At 47.0% G+C, this 21,949-nt stretch overlaps 1 protein-coding gene across 9 annotated transcripts in view; it reads right to left on the bottom strand.

Annotated features, from left to right (window-relative positions):
- Positions 1-235: 235 nt before the first annotated feature.
- The window catches only part of FRMPD1 (FERM and PDZ domain containing 1), a 143,576-nt gene continuing 121,862 nt past the window's right edge, over positions 236-21,949 (bottom strand). For all 9 annotated transcript variants that reach the window (XM_045469100.1, XM_045469097.1, XM_045469096.1 and 6 more), the window contains 10 exons: positions 20,125-20,220; positions 15,208-15,333; positions 14,001-14,120; positions 12,828-12,964; positions 11,603-11,729; positions 11,363-11,458; positions 9,251-9,433; positions 8,262-8,409; positions 5,655-6,461; positions 236-2,744 (listed from right to left, as the gene is read on the bottom strand). In XM_045469100.1, coding sequence (XP_045325056.1) covers positions 358-2,744; positions 5,655-6,461; positions 8,262-8,409; positions 9,251-9,433; positions 11,363-11,458; positions 11,603-11,729; positions 12,828-12,964; positions 14,001-14,120; positions 15,208-15,333; positions 20,125-20,220 — 4,227 coding nt within the window. In that variant the 3' untranslated portion in view covers positions 236-357. The remainder of the gene's footprint in view (positions 2,745-5,654; positions 6,462-8,261; positions 8,410-9,250; positions 9,434-11,362; positions 11,459-11,602; positions 11,730-12,827; positions 12,965-14,000; positions 14,121-15,207; positions 15,334-20,124; positions 20,221-21,949) is intronic.

Below are 21,949 nucleotides of genomic sequence, written 5' to 3'. Positions count from 1 at the left end.
TCCACATCCCCAGGGTAAACTATTAGGGCACAGTTGACTGATGGCAAGCTACTTATCTGTATCCCCCCGAGGGTCTGTGAGAATCCTGACCAGGGGCAGGGATTTGTCTAATTCACCTTTCTATCCTAAGGACCTAGCACGTGGCCTGACCCAGAGGAGGTATTCAGTGAAATGTTTGTTGAATGAACATGAGTGAATGCTTTTGAACCAAACTTATCACTCTGTATGATTCAGGTCAGGATTAAGCAGCAGTTTATTTGAATACTCTAGTAAACATTTTGGAGGGGTGGTGGAGGAATGGAGGAGCTTCTCAGGGAAGTGCCCAGGGCAAGGCAGGGGCCTGGGCAACCGGCCTGCTCACAGGGCAGTGGATGCTCGGAACTTCTGGGTCAAACAAAACACAGCAGCCGTGAGAGCCGTGCACTGACGGGCCAAGAGTTTCACACTCAGGTCGTGGTAGCCTCTCTCACAGGTCAGCCTAGCAGCCTCTATGAACTGATGGTAGGCGCACACCACGTCCCTCAGGTTCCCTGCTGCTTCCCTGTGCCGAGTGGAACAGCGGCTACAGTCTGTGAACTGGAAGCACAGGCCGGCCAGCTGGACCAGGTGCTGGAAGGTGTCCCGCACGGCACCCTGCATCTCTTCGGGGGACTGGTCCATTCTGATCACATGTTGACAGCTCGCCAGGAGCTTCTGGGAACCCATGCAGAGGCGGCTCCGGCTTTCTGAAAAGTGCCAGGTGCACTTCTCTGGGGGATGTTTGTTCCCATTCCCCCAGGAAGCTTCTAAAATATCTTGTAATTCCAGTAAGCTCTCTGTCAGTTGGCTAAAGCCCTCCGGGGTGCTGGCAGGGGCAGCTCTCAGCTGTCTCAGGGCCCTGGAGCAGTATTCTGGCCAGATGTGGCTATTCCTCGACAGGGGCTCCGCACTGCAGCTGCGGGCCCGGGCAGGCCTCCAGGGGAGGGCCAGCCGGCTTCCTGCAGAGGGCGGCGACGTGAGGGGGGCAGTGGGGTGTGCTTCCAAGGCCCGGTCTTCTTCCTCTGCTTCTGGCTGCAGGCCACGGAAGCACGTGGCATAGGAGAACTGGCAGCTGCACTGCTCCATCCCAATCCTGGGGGCCATTGTCTCATTCACACCCACAAACCCCAAAGATGTGGCCATCCTGAGACTGGCAGAAACTTTAGGATGGCTTTCTGGGGCAAAGCACAGGAAAGACTTCTCAGCAGGAAGGCAGACGCTAGGACTTTTGTCTTTGTTTTCTGACAGTGAACAATGGTTTGAACCTTCTAAGTGGGGCTCCTTTGGGGGACCCGGTAGTGGCTTTGGCAGAGAAGGAGCTGGATTAAAACAGATCTGCTGAGGAGTGTCCCGAGAGGCTATCTCTTCCCCTATCATGTGGTTAAGTGGCTCTGCCTTGACCCCCTCCAGAGGGAAGGCTGATGGAATGGTCTGGTCCCCAAGCAAGAAATTGGGGTCTAAATCCAGCTCTTCCAATAGTTTTTGCTCTTGGGCCTGGCAGGCTTGGCCTGGGGTTTCTCTGCTTTGTCCTTGGGGACCCGTGGGGGAATGTGGCAGGATCTGCTCAGTTCCTGTTACAGGAGTCTTCAAGGAGAGGGAGGTTCTCATTCTACCAGCTGGAGCATTGACCCCAATAGTCTGTGGCACAGCATTCGACAGGTCACTCTTGGAGTCACTTGAATCTTTCCCAGATTCATCATGAAATAAATTGGTGCCGTTTTTGTTTGTAACTTCTCCATCATGTCCCAGAGATAGCTGTCCTTGTTGTTCCTCTTCTGTAGGGAAAGAAGCCATCTTCTCTCCTGAATTTATCCCACGTTCACCACTTCCAGGCCTGACTAGAGGAGGAGACAACAAAGGCTCTGTGTATTTGGGGGCAGTTTCTTGCATAGGATTTGTAAACAAAGATCCCAGTCCTGTTTCCAATTGGACCCCTCCCAACTCTAGTGTGTCTGCTTGAGAGACCTTATGTGGCCCTGGGCTGACAGTCAGGCAGACTCTATTTGGGTCTGGGTCAGCACTAGAGAGGGAGGAGTTGCTGTCCCCAAGCTCTAGGGTGAGTTCTTTGGGGACACTGGCATCCAAGTGTTGAAGTGGAGACAAGGCATGGGAAGGCTCTGCCTGAGCAGTATCTAGGCCAGATGAGCCTGGGCTGGAACAGTGAGGGGTGCTGGCTGGGGAACTGGCAACAGTGGCAGTCAGGGGGGCAACCCCAGAACTATCTTTATGGTTGGGGTCAATCCGGAGGCGAATGGCAGAAATAGAAGACACTCGAGAGTCGATAACTGACTTGGTTTCCATGGTCTCGGGCTCCATCTCCATGACTCGGGAGGCTGGGTTTTTGCTCTTGGTCTGCCTCAAGGGACCCAGCAGCCCCAGGGCCTTGGTCTCCAGGAGGCCAGGCTCACCTTGCATGTCCTGCAGAGAGGACACAGTTGGGGAGGGTGCTCCGAGGGCCAGATAGGGCTCCCTGTCGTAGTAGCACACATCATCCACACTCTCCAGGGAGGCTGATGGCACCAGGGGAAAGGACACCTGACAAGTGTAGTCAGTCTGTAGGAAAGACCTTCTTTTTCTCAGAGTCTTGGCATACTTCTTCACCCCTCCCCTTCTACTTGGTTCTCTTCCATCTGGCCCAGGATTCAGGCTGTCCTCACAGATGCAAGTGCTAGCCTTATGCTGTAAGCTTGTGGCACTGGGTTCTGCAGCAGACACAGCTCTGGGCCCTAAGAATCAAGAAAGGGAAGAATATGTGAAAAGCAGAAAAATAAAGAGACTTATAGAGGTTGGACCCAGGACTCAGGGTTGCCTGGGTTCAGATCCTGGCTGGATTGGGTAACCTTGGGCAGATTAAAGCTTGATCTCCTCAATTTGCTCATTTAACAGATGGGGATAATAACTGTGGGAGACATTTTTTGGTTCTTCATTGCCCACGATGCATGTCATTGTCTTTGGGTCATAGTACCCCAACTTCCTTTCAGGGAACAAAACCTCCCCAATGCTTACTGTCTGCTAGAACTCTTCATGAAGGTGCCCTACCCGCAGTCAGCCAAGTAGCCAGATTTATGACCTAGAAAGTCAGATACAAATTTCCTAGAATTTGCGTATTAATTTAAAAAATAATAATAAAAGTAGAGCCCATCCTTTGCAGCTACAGTATCCTGACAGTGAAGAAATGATGAGAAATTCTGTCACCCAGTCTCCAGGCCTGGTTACTACCTGTGTCTAAACCAGCTCTTCACCTTTGCTGGAAATTCTATAAGCTATCTGACATCCTTCTAACACTCTTGATTGGTGCTTATGTCAACCCAAGTCAGTCAGTACCAGCGGTATCAGTCAGCACTGGCCTACTGTGCTGGTTCAATGGACCGGTGCTTATCAAGCTCCCAGAACAAGGCCTGTGCTAACAGTGGTTCAGTGACGGGAGTTGCTACCACTACTGTAGTTATTGTCACTACATGTGTGAGGATTCTGAGGGAGCTTTCTCTTGACAAAAAGTGTCATGACTCAGTCTCAAGTGTGCGGGGTTTTGTGCATACCAGGATGTACCTTTCTTTTTTTTTTTTTTTTAATGTTTTTAAAATTTATTTTTTGAGAGAGAGTGCAAGCTGGGGAGGGGCAGAGAGAGGGGGACCAAGGATCTGAAGCAGGCTCTGACAGCTGCGAGCCCAACGTGGAGCTCAACCCATGAACCATGATATCGACCTGAGCCAAAGTCTGACGCTCAACCGATTGAGCCACCCAGGCACCCCCAGGATGGACCCTTCTGAGAGAGAAGCACTTTGTGATGAAGTCTAGGGAATAAGCCAGAAGGAATCAGGTACATAGTATAGCACTTGAGAATCAGAGGGCTCTTATCCTCAGATCAGCAGTTTCCAGTCTGGCTGCATCTTATTAAAAATGTTATCAACTCTAGGCTGCTCTTCAGGCCTCTTTAATCAGAATCTCAGAGGCTACAACCTAAGAAGCTGTAGTATTTAAACCAGGTCCTTTGGGTAATTATGATGCCCACCCATGTTTTAGAGCTGCTGCCCTAGGCCACCTATAGCCATTCACCAAGGGCATTTCTGAGGCCTAAAAAGGGAGAGACTCCCACAGTGAATCAGGGCTCAGACCAGAACCCAGCAACTTATTGGCTCCTTGTGAAAAAAGGGAATGTCCAGTATGGACTTTATTTCCCTGGCTAGATTCCTATATGGGAAGGCCTTGACTGATGGTCTCTGTTGTGCCCCCATTTTGAACCCTGCACAATGGCTGACCCAGCTGGGCAAAGCTGGGGGCATGGATGGCAGTTGGCTGGGTTCTTTGGAGAACAGTGCAAATCTGCTCATAAGTTTCTCCTTCTTTATGGGCACAGCCAATTAATGAACTCAGGGTAGATGGTAGAGAATTTGTTTACTCATTTAGCAAAACTGCCAGGTACTATGTGCTGGGGACCCAGGGGTGAGTGTATAACACACAGTCCCTATACTCTGAGGAGTTCTTGGTTTAGTAAGGAAGAGAAATATCAACACAAAAGTCACACGAATAAGTATACAATTACAGGCAGTGCTAAGTGCAGGCAGGAAGTACCCAGGGTGCTATGAAAACACGTGAAAGGGATGGGGAAACCTGCCCCAGTCTTGGCGCAGTCTGGTTGATGTTTCCCGGAGAAAGTGAATTTCTACGTGGGGCCTGATAGATGGGTAGGCACTTGTAGCCAAAGATCAGGGTGAGGAGTGTTTCAGGCGGAAGGAGCAGCACGTGTAAAGACCAGAGGTAGGAAAGAACTTGGCACTTTTAAAGAATGGTAAGGAGGTCTGTGTGGCAGGTATGCAGAAAGAGGGCTCAGGAGGAAGGAGACAGAAAGGGACCATGTCACAGAGGACCTGGAGGGGCTTCACAGGGGCTGCTAAGGAGCTGGCCTTTCTCCCACAAGCAACGAGAAAGCACTAGAGGGCAGGAAGCAACAGGAAAGGGCTGACCCAGAAATAAATGAGCTGCAGCTTCCCCAGCTCCTAGTGAGTGACTCATCATCAGTGTCTGCGTGCTATTCTCTAATTTTTTCCCTTCAGTATATGGTGTGTGCAACTGTGTGTGTGTGTGTGTGTGTGTGCACACGCGTGTGTGTGCGCGCGCGCGTGTGTCCTGTAAGGATCTCACATCAACTCAGGAAGTCACTCTATGTGGAACTGGAAAGAAACATGACCAACAGATCCCCGGCCTTTTCTTACGTCTGAGTCCCTTAAGGGGCCACCAACAGCCCTATCAGGTTCTTCTTACTTCAAAGCCCCATTTAATATAGAGTCAGGGTCAATAATGACATAGCCACTTTGCCTCCGCTGAGGACTCCTGTCAAACCCTTTTCAATACAAATTCTGTCCATCTCACAAGGCCCAGCACATCTGCCACCTCTTCTGGGAAGCCTTTCCTGATCCCCACTGTTGAATTGGTGCCTCCCATCTCTGCTGGCCCACAGTTCCCCAAACCTCCCTTGTACCCCTGACTTGAAGTTATGACACGTATAATTTGGTCCGCTGAGCCCGGGTGGGCCTTCTCAAACAAGGACAAGGAGCGTGCTTCAAGTTTGGTCCCTGCCCCTGCTGGGTATTCAGAAGCCGCCTGGAGTCTGTGCAGACCTGCTGGGGAGGGCTCACCTGAGAGGGCGTCTGGGGGTGTGAGCTTGTCGGCTGCGTCATAGTACTCCTCATCTGAGCTGCCATCCTCAAAGGCCAGAGGCAGGTGTGGGCCCAGGGCTTCCAGAGTGGAGCTGGGCTGGGCCTCCATCCAGCCCTGCTGACCCCAGGCTGCCAGGCCCCCACCCTGCCGGGAAGCTGTGCTCTCTGAGCTGTCGCTCTGGTGGCTGGCCAGGGAGACACTGGAGCACAGGCTATAGTAGTCTGTCCGACTGTCCTCATATAGCCTGGGGTCCAGCCTGACCGCACTCAGTGCTGGTCCCCAACTGAAAGTCTCAGGAGTGGGACTCTCAGAAAACTCAGTCTTCTGGCATGGAGGGTTGGCTCTCTGGGCCAGGTCCAGGAGACAGAGGAAGCCACTGGTTTCAATACTGCTTCTCTCCTCTTGGCTGTTGGAATCAAGACTCTCTGGGAAGCCCGGCGAGCTAGAGTGGAAGAAGCCAGACCTGCTGGAGGAGCAAGTGTCCAAGTCATCCTCTTCTAGGGCATCCATGGATTCACTGGAGCCACTGGTCCTGCAGCCTCGGCTCTCAGTGTTGGCTGAGTCGGATGCCTCGGACTCAGCACTATCTGTCATGCTGCTGGCCCCGGAGGTGCTCGGGCCCCTCCTGGCCACCTCAGGTGTGGGGCTGTCCCCAGGAGGCTGCTCCTCTTTTATGAGTGGTCTGCAGGGGCCCAGCTTCAGCAGGTGTCTGTCGGAGAGAGGCTCCAGCACGCAGTCCACTTCAGAGGACTCCTCAGAGTCGCTGCACGCCCTGGATTCATAGCCTGTAACACAAGGGACACCGCGGGTTATATTCAGGGACTGGCAGAGGCTTGTGTCCTCCCACCCTTACCCTGCCTGCCCTCCAATTCTCCAGGGTGGCTGGCCCAGATCACGCTGTACTGGCTGACATAGGACCTGTGGGCCTCCAGATTCCATGTTCTCCCCACACATCAGGGCTCCTTTCCCACATCTACCTGAACTGCCTAATGGGGACAGGGTTACTTCTGAGGAGAGCTATGTGTTCATGGAAGCACGGAGGGTATGTGGCTGGATTTCACTTTGCTACAGGCAGCATCACCTAGGTTTGCTAAGCCCCTCCTCAAATCCCAGCTCTGTCCTGTCTGGGCCTCAAAATCAGATGGGGAATCATATTTAAAAAATAAAACAGATCCTTGGCCCTATCCCTGATGTAATAAGTCAAATATCTAGGGAGTGGGGGCTGAGAATCTGTACTCTTAGCAACTTTCTGTGGGATTCTGAGGTGGGTAGGCTGGCACCATTTTGAAGCCCGGCCTTGGGGACCCCCTGGTGCTATGGAGCTTTTAGGGCGGTGAAAACCCAGCTAGCTGCTGGTACTCAGGAAGGATTCATGGTTGGAAGGATGGGGGCATTAAGCCAGGCCTCCAATCTCTCTTCTACCATTAGCCTCCAGAATGATCTTTCTCAAAACTTCTCTCTGTTCACATCACACTCTACTTAAACCCCCTCCATGGCATCCTCTGCCTACAGGGAAGAGTCTAAGCTTTCCCACAGGTTAAGGCCTCTCACAGAGTGGCCCCAATTCCTTCTCAGCCTGGTCACCCCCTCACAGTGTGGCCCCAACCCCTCCTCAACAGCCTGGTCATCCCCTGAAGGCTTCACATGCTCCAGCCACTAGAGAGAGCTTCAACAGATCATGACCTTGCCCTTGGTGTCATGCACCTGCCCCAGCAGTACTCCCTCCCGCCAGCAGACCTTCACAATTGCTGCCACTCTGCATTGTCTACCTGATTAGACTCTAAGGTATCATCCCATGTTCATAAACTGTGTTAAAACCAAAACAACAAGTACCAAAAACTCATCACTTCCTAATTATTTTTTTACTTCATCTTACTATCATCTGATCCCTCAAGATTATTTATGTCTATTTGATCCAAATGGAGGAATGCTATATAATGTTATGCTACTGAGTATCTCTTCTCATCTCCACATTCAGTGACATCATATTGTAGCCTGGAATTAGCTGTAGTGGGAGTGTTTCAACATTTATCAGCAAACCAGTGGGAAAATGCTGCATCAATAGTGCTGAAGCAAAAGGCTGATAGAAACTGAGAGCTGGCCTGGGAGACTGATCATCTTATCTGACCTCCGCTACCTCATTTCTTATATATGATTTCGACTCCCTTCTATATCCAGGTATCCCCTTTTTCTAAACATGTAAGGTTGAGAATTTCTATTATAATTCAAGAAAATGCAGAAGAGCACATACACATGGAATAAAAAACGGTCATCTATACTTTCTGAATAAATGAATGACATCTTTTTTGCCAGTAAATAAAGACAAAATACAGTGGATTTTGGAGACGATTTTAGGAAATACTACAGGGAATCGGAGACCTTCAATAGCATATCTTGGCTTTCAGGGACTCTCAGATACATAGAGAAAACTTCTCCGTTTAGGACTTTAGAAAAACCAACTGTTCACCAGGAAATAAATGGAAAAATAGCTCTCATCCACTTGGGTGGAAGTCTCAGCTCAACCCAATTCATCCCCTTCCCGTAAGGCTATGAAAAGGGCCTGTCCTTACTGGAGGAAGCCTCACCTTCTTCAGCAGATACCCGGTGCACCTGTTGTTTGTTTCCTGGCCAGAGGAAAATGGAGGTAACTGGGTCAACAAACAGCCTGTAGTACCCAGCAATCAGGCAGGCTAGGTCTTTTGCACTGTTGGATTCCAGCAGCAATGTCAGAACCTTTGAAGTTAAAGAGAGTTCTTAGATAAAGGGCCAAGGGATAGTGGCCTCAGTCTGAAGACTGACAACAAGGCCATGTGGGGCCAGTGAGAGATTCCAAGTAAATCCAGCCATGGCCCACAAAGGCCTCCTGGTATCTCATATTCTCACCTGCAAGACTTGAAATAAGCATACATGCACACATACACACAACCACACATACATGTACACACACACTCACTTACACACAGTGGGTTCCTCCCATTGAATCTCTATGAGGTCTCCTGCCTCTTCATCCCCTAGTCCAGCCTCCCCATCCCAACAACCCCACCCCACCCTGACCATTCATACAGTGAGGCCCCTTCAAGACCTGACCTGGAAAATGAAAAGGAGAGCAAATGGAGAAGGAAGAAGAGGGTGATGAGAAAAATGAAGCACCACCGTTGAGCCCGTCAGAATTAAAGCAAAGGAAGGCAGGGTAAATGTAGGACTTTCCAGAGAGGCCCAGGAAGTACCCCGCATCATTTATCCATTTTAATTGCTGCCACTCAAAACTCTTGGGCAGCCATTTGGGTCCATACATGAGATAAAATCGTGTGGTGCTCCCACCTAAGTTTCTGAACCCGTCAGGAAAGTATATAGTCCAAGCTCAGTTTACACACAAAAATTATCTTAGGACCCTCCCAAGAAAACACACCATGTTCATTATTTTCCTTTTGATGGTAGAGGATGGACAACTCATCCTCTTAAGCAAATGCTGGATATTAGACTTTGTTAATATCTATACTCTCATAAACTACCCTAGAATAATTTAGCCCCAAATTACAGAAGTTGGATTCAAAATTTCTTCCCCATGCATTACCTTGACATCCTGAAGATACACTTTGACCATGCTCACTTTCTCAGACTCTTCTGTCAGCTCTACACGGCTGATGTTTGCAAACTCTGCCAGTGTGGACATGATGTTGAGTTTGCTACTGATAATTTGGCTAATCCCATACTTGGCTCCAACTAGAAGAGCAATGTAGGATTCTCTATCCTGTAACTGCATTAAGGTGGAAGAGGAATTAGTTTCCATTCACAAGCTAGTGAAAACACATTGCACATGTAAGACACGATATCCCTCTTGGCCAACTCCTTGATTTTGATTTCAGGTCCTCCCTCACCACCTCTTTCCTAGACTACTAAATTAGGCAATAGACTAATCTGGGCCCCATTGACAGCTAAATTAAGTATAAATATATCTCCCACAAGACCCTTCACAATAGAGAGCCAGACCATGGGACTGTTACCTGTTCCACAAACACAACCTGTGCTTTCACACCCATATGCCAATATTCATGCTGTGTCCCAGTGAAATCCTGACCCCTCTTTAAAAGAATCCATCAAAAAATAAAATAAAATAAAATAAAATAAAATAAAATAAAATAAAAATAAATAAAAGACTCCATCAAAACCTACTGCCTGTGGAAAACATCTGCTTGATCTGTCTCCTCAAGCCAGAGTAGTCCATTTCCTCCATGTCGTTCCCACCCCACAGCCTCTGCACAGCTCTGATAGCACTGAGCTGTGACTTCTTACCATAATTAGTTGTATTCAAGTGTTGTACTCATTTTAGGTTCCCTGGGAGTCCCTAGTGTCCAGCAAGCATCCTAAGCCAGTTCAATGTGGCTGGCTTCTTCTCCCATTACCAGTTCTTACCTTAGGTAGGACAAGTAAAGGGAGACTGGGGACAGGAACTTGGCAGCTGGGAGAGGATAGGATTGGCCCATGGGAAAAGTAAAGTTGTACCTTTAAGCCTTCCTTTCTGTGGATCTAGTCTCCTTTCCAACCTTTTGTCACCTACTCGTACAAAGACTCAACTATTTTTCCCCTCCCCTATCGGATGCTCTTCCTTTCTGTCAAAACATTGATTCCCTTTTTCCACCTACATTGTTAGGTCAGCAATCTGATTAATCTGACCCATCATTGTAAATGACTGAGAAGCACACCAAATATACTGAAAGGAGCTTTGTTTATATATATATATGTGTATATATATATATATATGTGTATATATATATATATATATATATGTGTGTGTGTGTGTGTGTGTATGTATATGTATATATATGTACATATACGTGTATATATATGTATATGTATGTATACGTGTATATATATGTATATGTATGTATATGTATAAGTACATATACATTTATATATGTACATAAATCTCTAATTGGCAAATTGTGTGGTTTTGTGCTGGAGGGTTCTGGGGCTGCCTAAACAGTGCAGTGGGGGAGAGTTCCTGTGAGAGGCAGCCCACCAGTCACAGACTGCTGAAAAGCACAGAGCACCAGGCCCAGGCTCCAAAAAGAAAGCTGGGGGAGGAATGAGTAACAAAGGAGAGGGCTCTTTTGCTTCTCTTTTCCCTTCTAGATCCACCCGTAGTTCTTCCCTTATGAACAATCAGGGCCATAGCCTAGCAGTCAATCATACATTTTCATATTTCTTTCATGATTTCCAATTCTTCCACTTCGCCTTTATATACCCAAAGTGCCAGAGTAAACTCGTCCATTTCCCTCCCCTCAGAATGCCTTTCCTCCTTACTGAAATCTGGTCAATCCAACCTTCTCGCTTTTTCCTAATCCATCCTCCTTCCCATACTCAACCAGAAGCCAGCAGCGTTACCCTCTGTCTTCAAACTCCACAGCAGTAGTCCTGTGCCTTTCTCATGGCCTCTTTTGTCTGTTGGGTACTTTGTTTCATCGTTTGAGGGTGGAAATCATGGTTTATTGAGTTCTGCCTCCCCCAGCATCTGCCAGAGGGCTGGCACCAAGCATGATACACACTCCCCAATGGTGTCATATTTCACTTCCCAAACAAATACCTGACAGGTCCTCAGGAATTTTAGGCCAAAAGATACACTGATCTTCAGAGGACCTCTAAGTTCCCTTCTAAGAGTAGAGATCTGCATTTCTGTCATACGTACCATTAGAGTAGCATTAAAGATTTTTCCACCATACGTCTTGAGTTCCCCAAGGATCTGTAGATAATTTAAACGAAGCTGGGCAGCAGAAATAAGTTGCTTAAATAGGAGGAAACAAAGACTTAAATTAGAGTTATTCACTTGCCTAAAATCCACACAATGTTGAAAATGCTTTCCCTGAGGTTTCACAACAGACAGCTGGGGGAGGGGAAGGGTTGGTGTCATCAGAGGCCACAACATTACCTTCTGTCGAGGTTCCAGCAAATTCTGGTTCCTCTTCATGTGGAAGCTAATGGCTTTCTTGATGTCTTTGCCTTTCATGTTTCGGAGTAAAGTTGGAGATATAAAGTTCTCTATTCCCCAGTCCTTCCTGCCATGAGATATCGGAGACACCATTTTTACAGTGCACCCGGCTCTAATGAAGAGCATAATTACACTTCATTCAGGAACTTAGTGTTCCCAGAACACTGCAATTATGAGCCTCTTTCTCAACAGAAGAATCTACATGTATACATAAGTGTGTGTAAATATACATAAAATGCATTTATAACTTTATGTATTAAATATCATATGTTTATATATATTTAATACGCATGCACTCTCTCCACAAAAATCCCAGCCATTCAAGAACTAAGCCCCACTTATCTTTCTGGGAGCTTGTTGCTTATGGTGTGGTATGATACTCTGTTAATCAGAAGAGATCTCAATCTTTTTTTTTTATTATAATACATATCAGAAATACTGATCACATATGTATAATACATTCTCACACAGCACCTGTGAATCCTTGAGGTTATGCTTCAGAATGGTGCCAGCCTAACAGCCTCAAAATTCTCCAACAAACTGGATAAGAATACAGATCCTCAGGTCTCATTCCCTAGAGATTTAACCCAGTATTTCAGGAATAGGGTCAAGGATCTGTTTTATGTTTTAATTATGATTCCCCATTTGATTTTGATGCCCAGACAGGACACAGTTGAGATTTGGTGAATGGCTTAGCAAACCTGGGTGATGCTTCCCAGAGAAAAATGAAAACTTAGCCTACGAACCAGGACGTGTTGGAATCCCAGGACTTGAAACTGCTCTAGTAGGAATATAATACCACACAACTGGTTCACACAAGATTAATTTCCAAGGCATTTCTACCCTCAGAAGAGCTTTACACTGATGTTGTCAACGGATATCCCAAGACATTCTCTCAGGAACTGGGAATCTACAAAGGGATCCTGTGTCATTCTATCTGCAGTTGGCTTCTGCCCCCAAGTGCGCAGCCAGATTCTGACATCTGGGGGAGCTGGGCTGGGTCCGAGACAGTGGGGAGAGAAATGGATGGAAAGACAACAGACAGATGGGCAGGTTGGTGAGTATCATCTTTCTGTGGAATCTGGCCATCCTGGCCAGGGGCCAGCCAAGTTATAAATGCAGCCCAGCTGCTGTTGACGGCACATAGAAGTCGCCTGCCACTCACTCTATGTACTTCAAAGAGATCTTCTGCGGCTGGGCGCATGCGTAGATCCGCTCCTGGATGTGCAGAGCTGCGAGCCGGAGCGCGGAGCTACATTTCATTTCTACCGCAAAGCGCTCCTGGAGCACATCACTGCAGCTCTAGAATAGATTACATCAGAGGAATTGGGAAACAAGAATACATGGATTGTGTTCCTAGTTCTTTCAGGCGAAAGGCTCTGAGACCCGGCTCTGCCAATTCTTGGCTATGTGACCTTGGTTGACTTACTAAGACTCTGAACATTGGTGTCTTCTCATTGCTAAATGTAGTCAAGTCTACCTTACGCTGTTTCTGTGAGGTTTAAATTAGATAACGTATGAAAGGAGGCATAAGGACACAGCATTACACAAATATAAACTAGTTTTGGTATTATTTGCTGCCATCATTTCTGTAAGATTTGGGCAAGTTAATTGATCTAGTTTGAGTTACCTCATTGGTACAATGGCAATACCTTGGAAATGGTTCTTTTTTCATCAGCAGAAAAATGACATGATACATCTCACCCAAGCAGGCAAAGTAGGGGGAACACCAGGCTAAGGGTCAAGGAACCAATTTTTGGCTCTGCCATCAAATGCATGGCCCGGGAAAATCATGTGAGCTCCCCAAGACTCCTTTTCATCATTTCTAAAATAAGGCTTTGAAGGGGAGCCTGGGTGGCTCAGTCAGTTGAGCATCCAACTCTTGATTTCGGCTCAGGTCATATCTCACGGTTAATGGGATCAAGCCCTGTGTCAGGCTCTGTACTGACAGCACAGAGCCTGCTTAGGATGCTCTCTCTCTCCCATCTCTCTGCCTCTCCCCCATGCACACTCACTTTCCCTCTCAAAAATAAATAAAATTTTAAAAAACTAAATAAGGCTTTGAAGCACTAGTGCCACTCGAAGCAATAAAAAACTGTAGCTCTAAATGTTAGTAGAAAATGTATCATCCACATTGAGGGCTAAGCCTAAATTTCATTAATACGCAGCAAATATCCTAAGACAGCAACTATTCTGAAGGATAATCAAGCCTATTCTTCAGATAAAGATAATCCCTACCAGGGAGTTGCTTAACTGCCTTAAGCTCATGTTCAAAATCACCCAATGTGCCATCTTTGAGAAAAACCACTGTTATTTTAGGAAGGGCAGATCCAGTCACCTGCAGGTAGAGGTATTCAAAGGCCACAGGATCTTCTTTCAGGAGGTCCAGGGGGTCCTTGGGAACAAAACACACCCTGAAGAGGCAGCGGTAGTCATGTGACTCCTCCCTTTCTACCACCTGCAATGGGTAAGGGACATAGTTAATCCTCTAACTGCCTTTGTTCTCACAGCTATTCCACAAAGTAACTTAAAAAAAAAAAAAAAAAAAGGAGATAATGAAAGTCCTCAGAGATTTCAATTTTAGTGTTTCCCAAAACAGCTGCAGACCTTTGCTCTTGACTTTCCCATGGGTATAAAATGTAAAAGGCTCAAAAGAACAAAGTTTCCCACTGACCCCATCAAATTGTTCTCCTTTCCAAAAGAAATCTACTTCCGGTCTCCTATATGCCCCTTCAGAGACTGTGTGTGTGTGTGTGTGTGTGTGTTTCTATATATGTGTATTATTTTATTTTCCACAAATAATAGTATAGTATACATTGTTATATTATGCACCTCACTTTTTTTTCTACTTCAACTATCTTGGGGATTTCATTTGATTTTCTTTTTCAATGCTAATGGAACAGACATGTTAAAAAGTTGGTATGACAAATCACTGAAAGGCTGAAAGACTGATTGATACAGACAGACTATGCCCTGCCAATCCATCAGGGACCAGCTTAGGGGTAAGTCTCAGAAAAAGGGCTTAGACCCAGTAAGAAATGCTTCTCTGACTTTTCAAAGATCATCAGAGCTGGAAGCAAAAGATGGGGCTCTATTGGGTTCATTACCTTGAGCAAGTCACCTTATCTTCTTTTTTGAGTTTATTTATTCATTTCAAGAAAGACAGAGAGAGCAAATGGAGGACGGGCCAAGAGAGAGGGAGAGAGAGAATCCCAAGCAGGCTCCACACTGTCAGAGCAGAGCCCAGTGCTGTGCTCGAACTCACAAACCAGGAGATCATGACTGGAGCCGAAACTGAGTCAGATGCTGAACTGAGTGAGCCACCCAGGTACCCCAGTCATCTTATCTTTCTAAGTCACTATCTCCACATCTGCAAAATGGGACCCCACATACTTCATATGAAAATCAGTCCTGATTTTTGCCCTGTTATCCCCAGGCTGAGTGAGGGCATGAGAAAGTGCTGATGTGCTGAGCCCTATCCCAAAGATTCTGGCTGAGTTGTGTAGCTTGCCCAGCCCGGCTCTCCTCACAAGGAGCAGGTATACCTGCTGGATAAGTTCCTCCTCATGCAGTAGGTGCAGCCGTGAGATGTTGTACTGCTCTTCCAGGGCCAGTGCAAAGTACTCCATGCTTCGGATGGACAGCTTCTCCTTCACAGTGAGGATGATGTCCTGCCAGGCACAGAGAGACATAAGAGTCACCCAAAGAGCAGGCTGGCCCTCGTGCTCAGGCACAGAGCAGGGAGGACCTCCTTGACCTTTTCTCTGCCCCTCGGTGCAGCTGGGGAGAAAAAAGCCTGTGCTGGCTGGGTCCACTGCCAACTCAGCCAGCTGAATCTTCCCAGGCTACATAAGGGACTTCTCATCACCCCTCATGGCCCTACACCCACTGCTCCCCTCTCTTCGGGGCTCCAGCACATCCATACAGTCATCCTCTCTTGTTTCTTGGAAGACTGAAGCCATGTACTGGAGGCTCATGCCTCTCTTCAAGGTCTCTGGATTCATACTCTCGCTGGAGTCTGCATTTTCAACTGCTAACCAGACAGAATCCCACCACCTACCCAGCTCTGCAACTGGGAAATCAATCTAACATTTCTGAACCTCAGTTTCTTCCTGCAAAATGGATAATGATGCCTCTGTCTCAGAGTGGCTGGTAGGGTGGAATGATAATTACTGCTGAACCATTAGAGTTGCCATGCCACATTCCTCTCCTTCATTCACTACAGTGGCCCTATGTTATCACAAGGTCTTTGCTACCACAAGGCATTCACACATGCTGTTCCCTCTGCCTAGCACACTTTTCCCATCACTCCTCACAAAGCTGTTTCCCTCTCTTTGGAGATGCCTTCTCTGGTCACTGTATCTAAATATGATTGACCCTTCCCTTCTCTGTCCCAAGATCCTGTTTATTTCCCTCACCAATATTTAATATTTGCTTCAATAACAGCTATGTTCTTTAGTAAGAGACAGTATAATAAAGTTAAGTGAATGGGTTCTAGACCCATACCACCACTACTAATTGTGTGTCCCTGGTTAAATTCTTTATTCTGCCTGAATGGTACCTAGCAGATGGCAAGTGTTCAGTACATGCTAGCCGCTAATATGTGTTTTCTTTTTTACTGTCTTTCACCCACTAGATGGTAAACTCCTTAGAATATGAACCCTGCCTCTCTTGTGCTCCATTACATCTCCAAAGCCTGGGATTCAGTAATGTTCAATAAACCTTTACTCAATGAATCAATAATCATCACAGACTCATTAGAGATGTCCTGCCAAAAGCTCAGGTTTAGTAAGTGCCAAAACTTCAGGTGCTACCTGCTAGTCTGAATCCTCTTTCTACTTGCTCCATCACCCTCCATAACTCACCAGTGAGACCAAGTCCTGAATAATCCATCTAACTCAACATTAATCTAATGCCTGCTTTGCATTGGCCTTGATGGAGAGGCCGTCTCTTGACTCTGTCTCCCTCTCCATCCTCCAATGTCTACTGTGCCTTGAGCTCACACATTTCTCCACCTTGCAGAGCGGTATGCTAGTGATCATCTTACTACCCATCTGACCTCCACCTTGCACCTAGAGCAGAGGTCGGCAAATCACAGCCCATAGGTCAAATCCAGCCCACTGCTTGGTTTGTAATTAAAGTTATATGGGAACACAGCCATGTCTGTTTGCTACAATGGCAGAGTTGAGGAACTGTGACAGAGACCCTACAGCCTGTAAAACCTAAAATATTTACTGTTTGGCCTTTTACAGAAAAAGTTTGCTGACCCCTGATCTACAGGAAGTTGTCTAAACCTTGTGCTGTGTACTGATTATGCTCTCTTGCTCAAGAATATTCAGGGATACCCTCCCCCACCCCATGGCCCACTAGGCCAAATCCAAACTCCTCAGCTTAATATTCAAAGCTCTCCAGTATTGGGTGCCAATCCACTTCTCCCACTTGATCTTCTGCTGCCTCTTCCAATGCACTCTGCTCACAAGCCCTGTCCTCTTGTCCAAAGTTCCCAAGTTTGGGTCTTTGTAGATGCCATTCCCCATTCCCCATGGATGCTGTCTTCACACACCGCTCATGGCCTATTCCTGTCAAAAGTCTGTCTATCTTTCCAAGTCAGCCTCCCTGGAGGTTTTTCCTTGCCCTCCAGCTGGCAGGTCTCTGTGCCCCGCAGCCTTACCACACCATTTTTAAAAAAAATTTTTTTAATGTTTTTATTTTTGAAGGAGAGAGAGAGAGAGACAGAACATGAACAGGGGAGGAACAGAGAGAGAGGAAGACATAGAATTCAAAGCAAGCTCCAGGCTCTAAGCTGTCAGCACAGAGCCCGATGTGGGGATCGAACCCACGAACTGTGAGATCATGACCTAAGCCAAAGTCGGACGCTTAGCCGACTGAGCCACCCAGGTGCCCCTACCACACCATTTTTATGTCCCACGGTCATGACCCTGAGCACACTGCACCTGCCTCGGTTCACACTGAGTTAGCCCCAGGTCTCCTCTCCTCCCCCTCTCAGGCCCCACGCCATGTCTCTGGGCTCCTTTTGGGTGTGACACTGAGGAATTTGTTTCTTTATCCCTGACAGCTCTTCTGGCACACAAATGTTCACTGGGTTGAATGATATATTATTTTTCTAGACTTAGAGAAAGTGGGTTTTCTAAGGTAAAAGCTTTGCTCCCCTTTGTAAGGGAGCCAGGAAGAAAAGTTCATGTCAATCATGAACTGACAGTAAAATTTTTTTTTTGACCCACAGGATTTGTTTGTATCTTCCCTCATGCCTCTCTGTCATAAAGAACTAAAAGACTTGCTTTTAAAATTTTGGTTACTACAGAGAAAGTAAAATTAACCAGTATTCTACCAGCTAAATCCTTGCTCATTTCCCCAACTCTGTCTATCTATCATCTTGGATCTAATTCCTTTGTGGTGTGTGCTTTTATTATAAATCATCTCAAAGTCTTTTTGGCCACCAAAGCGGGGCTCACTCTAAATAAATCATTCTCTTCCATTCCAGTGCACTTCTCTTAATGTTTATTTATTTACTTCAAGAGAGAAAGAAAGAGAGAGAGAATCCCGAGCAGGCTCCATGCTGTCAGCACAGAGCCCAATGCAAGGTTCGATCCCATGAACCATGAGATCATGACCCGAGCTGAAATCAAGAGTTGGACGCTTAACCAATGGAGCCACCCAGGCACCCGATTCCAATGCTTTTTTTTTTTTAATGTTTTTATTTATTTTTGAAGGAGAGAGAGACAGAGCATGAGTGGGGAGGAGCAGAGAGAGAGGGAGACACAGAATTCTAAGCAGGCTCCAGGCTCTAAGCTGTCAGCACAGAGCCCGATGCGGGGCTCGAACTCACGAACTGTGAGATCATGACCTGAGCCAAAGTCAGACACTAAACCGACTGAGCCACCAAGGCGCCCCCCTCCCATTCCAATGCTTTTAGACCAAAGATGACAGGAGTAGAAACCTTGTCTAATTCGTTTGCAAAACTTTGGTGCAGAATGGTAGCGTGGCAAGCTCTGATGCAGGGTTCAGAAATAGACCAAGTTTGAAGCCAGTTATGAGGTAGTTGACCCTGACAATTTGGGCATCTCTTGGGCCTGTGTTATCATGTGCAAAATGGGGATAATACTCATCACTTTACAACGTTACTGGAGGCATTAAAGGAGACAGTACACAAGGAAGTGCCCAGGAAAGCAGACATGTGGTAAACACTTAACAAATCCATTCCTCCCTCCTCTTCCTCCTCTGAGTCTGGTCTTCCCCAGTGCAGAGAGGCTTTCTCCAGCTTCTCCTCAGTCATGCTGAGGCAAGAATTGGATAGGGCATTTGGAGCAGCTCTAGGAATTGCCAAAGGAAGGTGACAGAGAGGAACACTGGCTGTATGCACATATGTGTGCATGGGGAGGGGGGAGTACATGTGTGTGAGTGTGTGTATACGTGTGTATGTCTTGGCTACTGTATGTATAGCTGCCCACCTGAACCCCTTTGTTTGCTTCTTCACTGGAGCCTCGCTCTAACACCATTTACTCTCTTGTTCAGAAACTGTTGTGCCATCCCTTACTCTCTATGAGTGTCACTCAACGCCCTCCCCAGCCAGCCTGCGCCCTCTCTCACTCCTCCTAAAAGAAAATGGCCTGTGGTCCAGTGTCATTGGATGGATTACTACTTCCTGGGCAATGCCTGTCTTATTGGCTCTCTGCATTAGTACATGTGCATTAGTACCCCCAACCCCTGTCAACAGTCGTGTCCCCACCTTCCCTTACTGAATTCTTGACTGCCCTTCAAAGCTTAGCTCAGGTCCAGCTGTTTTTTTGCAAAGCCTTCTCTGACAGGAAGGAGCAGATGGTGCTTTTTCCCTTGCAAGCAGAGTGCTTCCTTGTCCCTCTCTTTGCAGACCTTATTTCATCCTGCCCGGGACCTGGGAGCTCCTTGAATGTCCAACCTCCCTCAACTAGACTACAAGTTTCTGGAAGACAAAACCACACTTTACCTAGTCTGTACACCCCTCCCTGCCCCCCCAGAGCACCTCCTCCCACCCATCCTCATACAGAGGAGCCTGTCAAAAAGAAGTTGAACTGACTTCACCCCAGAACAGAATATGCAGACTCTTGGGCCCACTCTGACATACTGCTTGAGTCTTTGGCTGCACTAGTCTTTTGGGTAGCAAATGGGGTCACATACAAGAGGCAGGGAGCCCAGTGATTAAGGGTGAAGGCTTACAAGTTGTAATAGGACCTTGGGTACTTCATCCCTCTGATCCCGGATTTCCTCCCCTGGAAGATAGTGATAAAAATACATCTTGCTGGGTGATTGTACAACTAATGAGATAACACGGTGCTTGGCTTATTATAGGTGCCCAGACCGTGACGGTTGTAAGAGTACCAAGACAGCTTCAGGGCAAGATGCCCGGGGGTCCTGGGAGCCAGCAAATTCTCCTTGGGAAAAAGACTCAGATTTACTCTAAATACCTTCACAGTTGTGTTTGCCTCAAACTTGAAAGCTTTGGTCTGTCCATTCTCCAAGTACAGCTTGAGCACGTTGGGCATACACAGCAGAGAGTTACCCTAGAAAACACAAAAGTAGTGTTGAAACTGGCCCTTCCTCTCCCCTGGGTGTGACTAGTCCTCAGCTCCCCTGGCCCTGCTTGGTGCGGAGAGCAGGATCCTCCCTAGCCTCCTCACCAGGACGTGGGCTGCTTCTTGGCATTTGGAGATTTCTCCAATGGACCAGGTCTATGTCACACAGAGACAGGCACGCTTTGTTCACTAGAAGTGTCAGACGTGAGAGGGTGGAGAGGAGTGAGCCCTGCCGCGAGCATACTGATGGCACTGCATGAGCCTGAATAAGGCCCCACGGCCATCAGCTGCCACTTCAGTATCTTTGGTTGCTAGTCTTATGGGATACAGCTTAATAAGTCAGATGACAAGCATGCACACTCTCCAAGACAGCCTTCCCTTGGGGAAGCTGGGGGGCTGAATGGGGTGGGAAACTACCTCAGAGTGCCCCCCCCCATTTTCCTGCTGCATTCCCAAAGGGCAGAGGGCTGCTCCCCACCTTCACTCATCCCAACCATCGCCCAGGACTTGCAGAATCTCCCAAGGGATTCTGCCACACCTGGAGGGTTGTTTTTGGGAAGGAGGCACAGGAATAATCTGTGTTTGGTAACCCCAAGCCAGCCAGAATCCCTGCAGTGGGACAAGGCAAGGGAATGATCCCTTTGGGCTCAAGAATCCCCCCAGGACTAGCTAGTCTCATAAAAAAGGGACAGCTGAGTGTTTAGCTGTAAATAAAGAGGGCCCTTGGGGTTGGTGTCCTTCCAGAATCAGTGAGCAAGCAGTTCTAGAGTCCCTAAGATCTGAGCTAAAATTGCTCCCAGGTATAATCTCTGCAAAGAGTTTGGGTATAAAGCCCACCCGGGTAGAGAAGCTTATCATCTTTTTGCAAAACAAAACAAAACAAAACAAAACAAAACAAAACATCCAAAAAAACTGACAGTCTACTTCAGAGGAGAATTATGTATCTTCTGAATATAAGGGCACTTGTATCTTTTAGGTAAGACGCACACTCATCAGTCTCTATAACTTTAAAAAAGACACAGTATTTTTATGGAGGAAAAAGAGATGAGTTCAGATCCCCATGCTGTGTCACAATCAGGGAGGAGGGATTTCAAACTGCTTTCTCTGTGATCACCTCACTTCTCTGGTTTCGGGTGTTTAGGATGACCTTCACTTCGGATTTCCCAAGGGCAAAATTTCTTCCTTGAGATTTTATTATTTGGGACTTACAAAAAATACCTCCATAACAGCATCACATAACTACCACCATTTACTTTTCTCTAAGGTTTCTTTCAATTTTTATCTATACCTGTAAATCAGTTTTAGAGAGCTGCAGTAATGGAACATGCACAGTTTCTATTTTCACTTTTTATTCAACATGTATTTCATATACGCTTTTTTTAAAAAATATTTTTATTTATTTTTGAGCAAGGGAGGGGCAGAGAGAGAGGGAGATACAGAATCTGAGCAAGGCTCCAGGCTCTGAGCTGTCAGCACAGAGCCTGATGCAGGGCTTGAACTCACAGACCGTGAGATCATGACCTAAGCTGAAGTCGGACGCTCAACCGACTGAGCCACCCAGGCGCCCCTCATATACACTTCTTAATGTGGATTTAATGCTTATCATTTTAATGGACTTAAAATCTTCTATTGATTTGAAATACCAGAATTGACTGAACCATTTCTCGGCCCTAGACATTTAACATTCTTTCCAATTTTTTTCTATTTTCTATTTTAT

This window comes from Leopardus geoffroyi, chromosome D4, assembly GCF_018350155.1.
Source record: "Leopardus geoffroyi isolate Oge1 chromosome D4, O.geoffroyi_Oge1_pat1.0, whole genome shotgun sequence".
Classification (NCBI taxonomy): domain Eukaryota; kingdom Metazoa; phylum Chordata; class Mammalia; order Carnivora; family Felidae; genus Leopardus; species Leopardus geoffroyi.
Note: the sequence above shows the minus strand (reverse complement) of the source record. Positions and strands in the feature narration are given on the sequence as shown.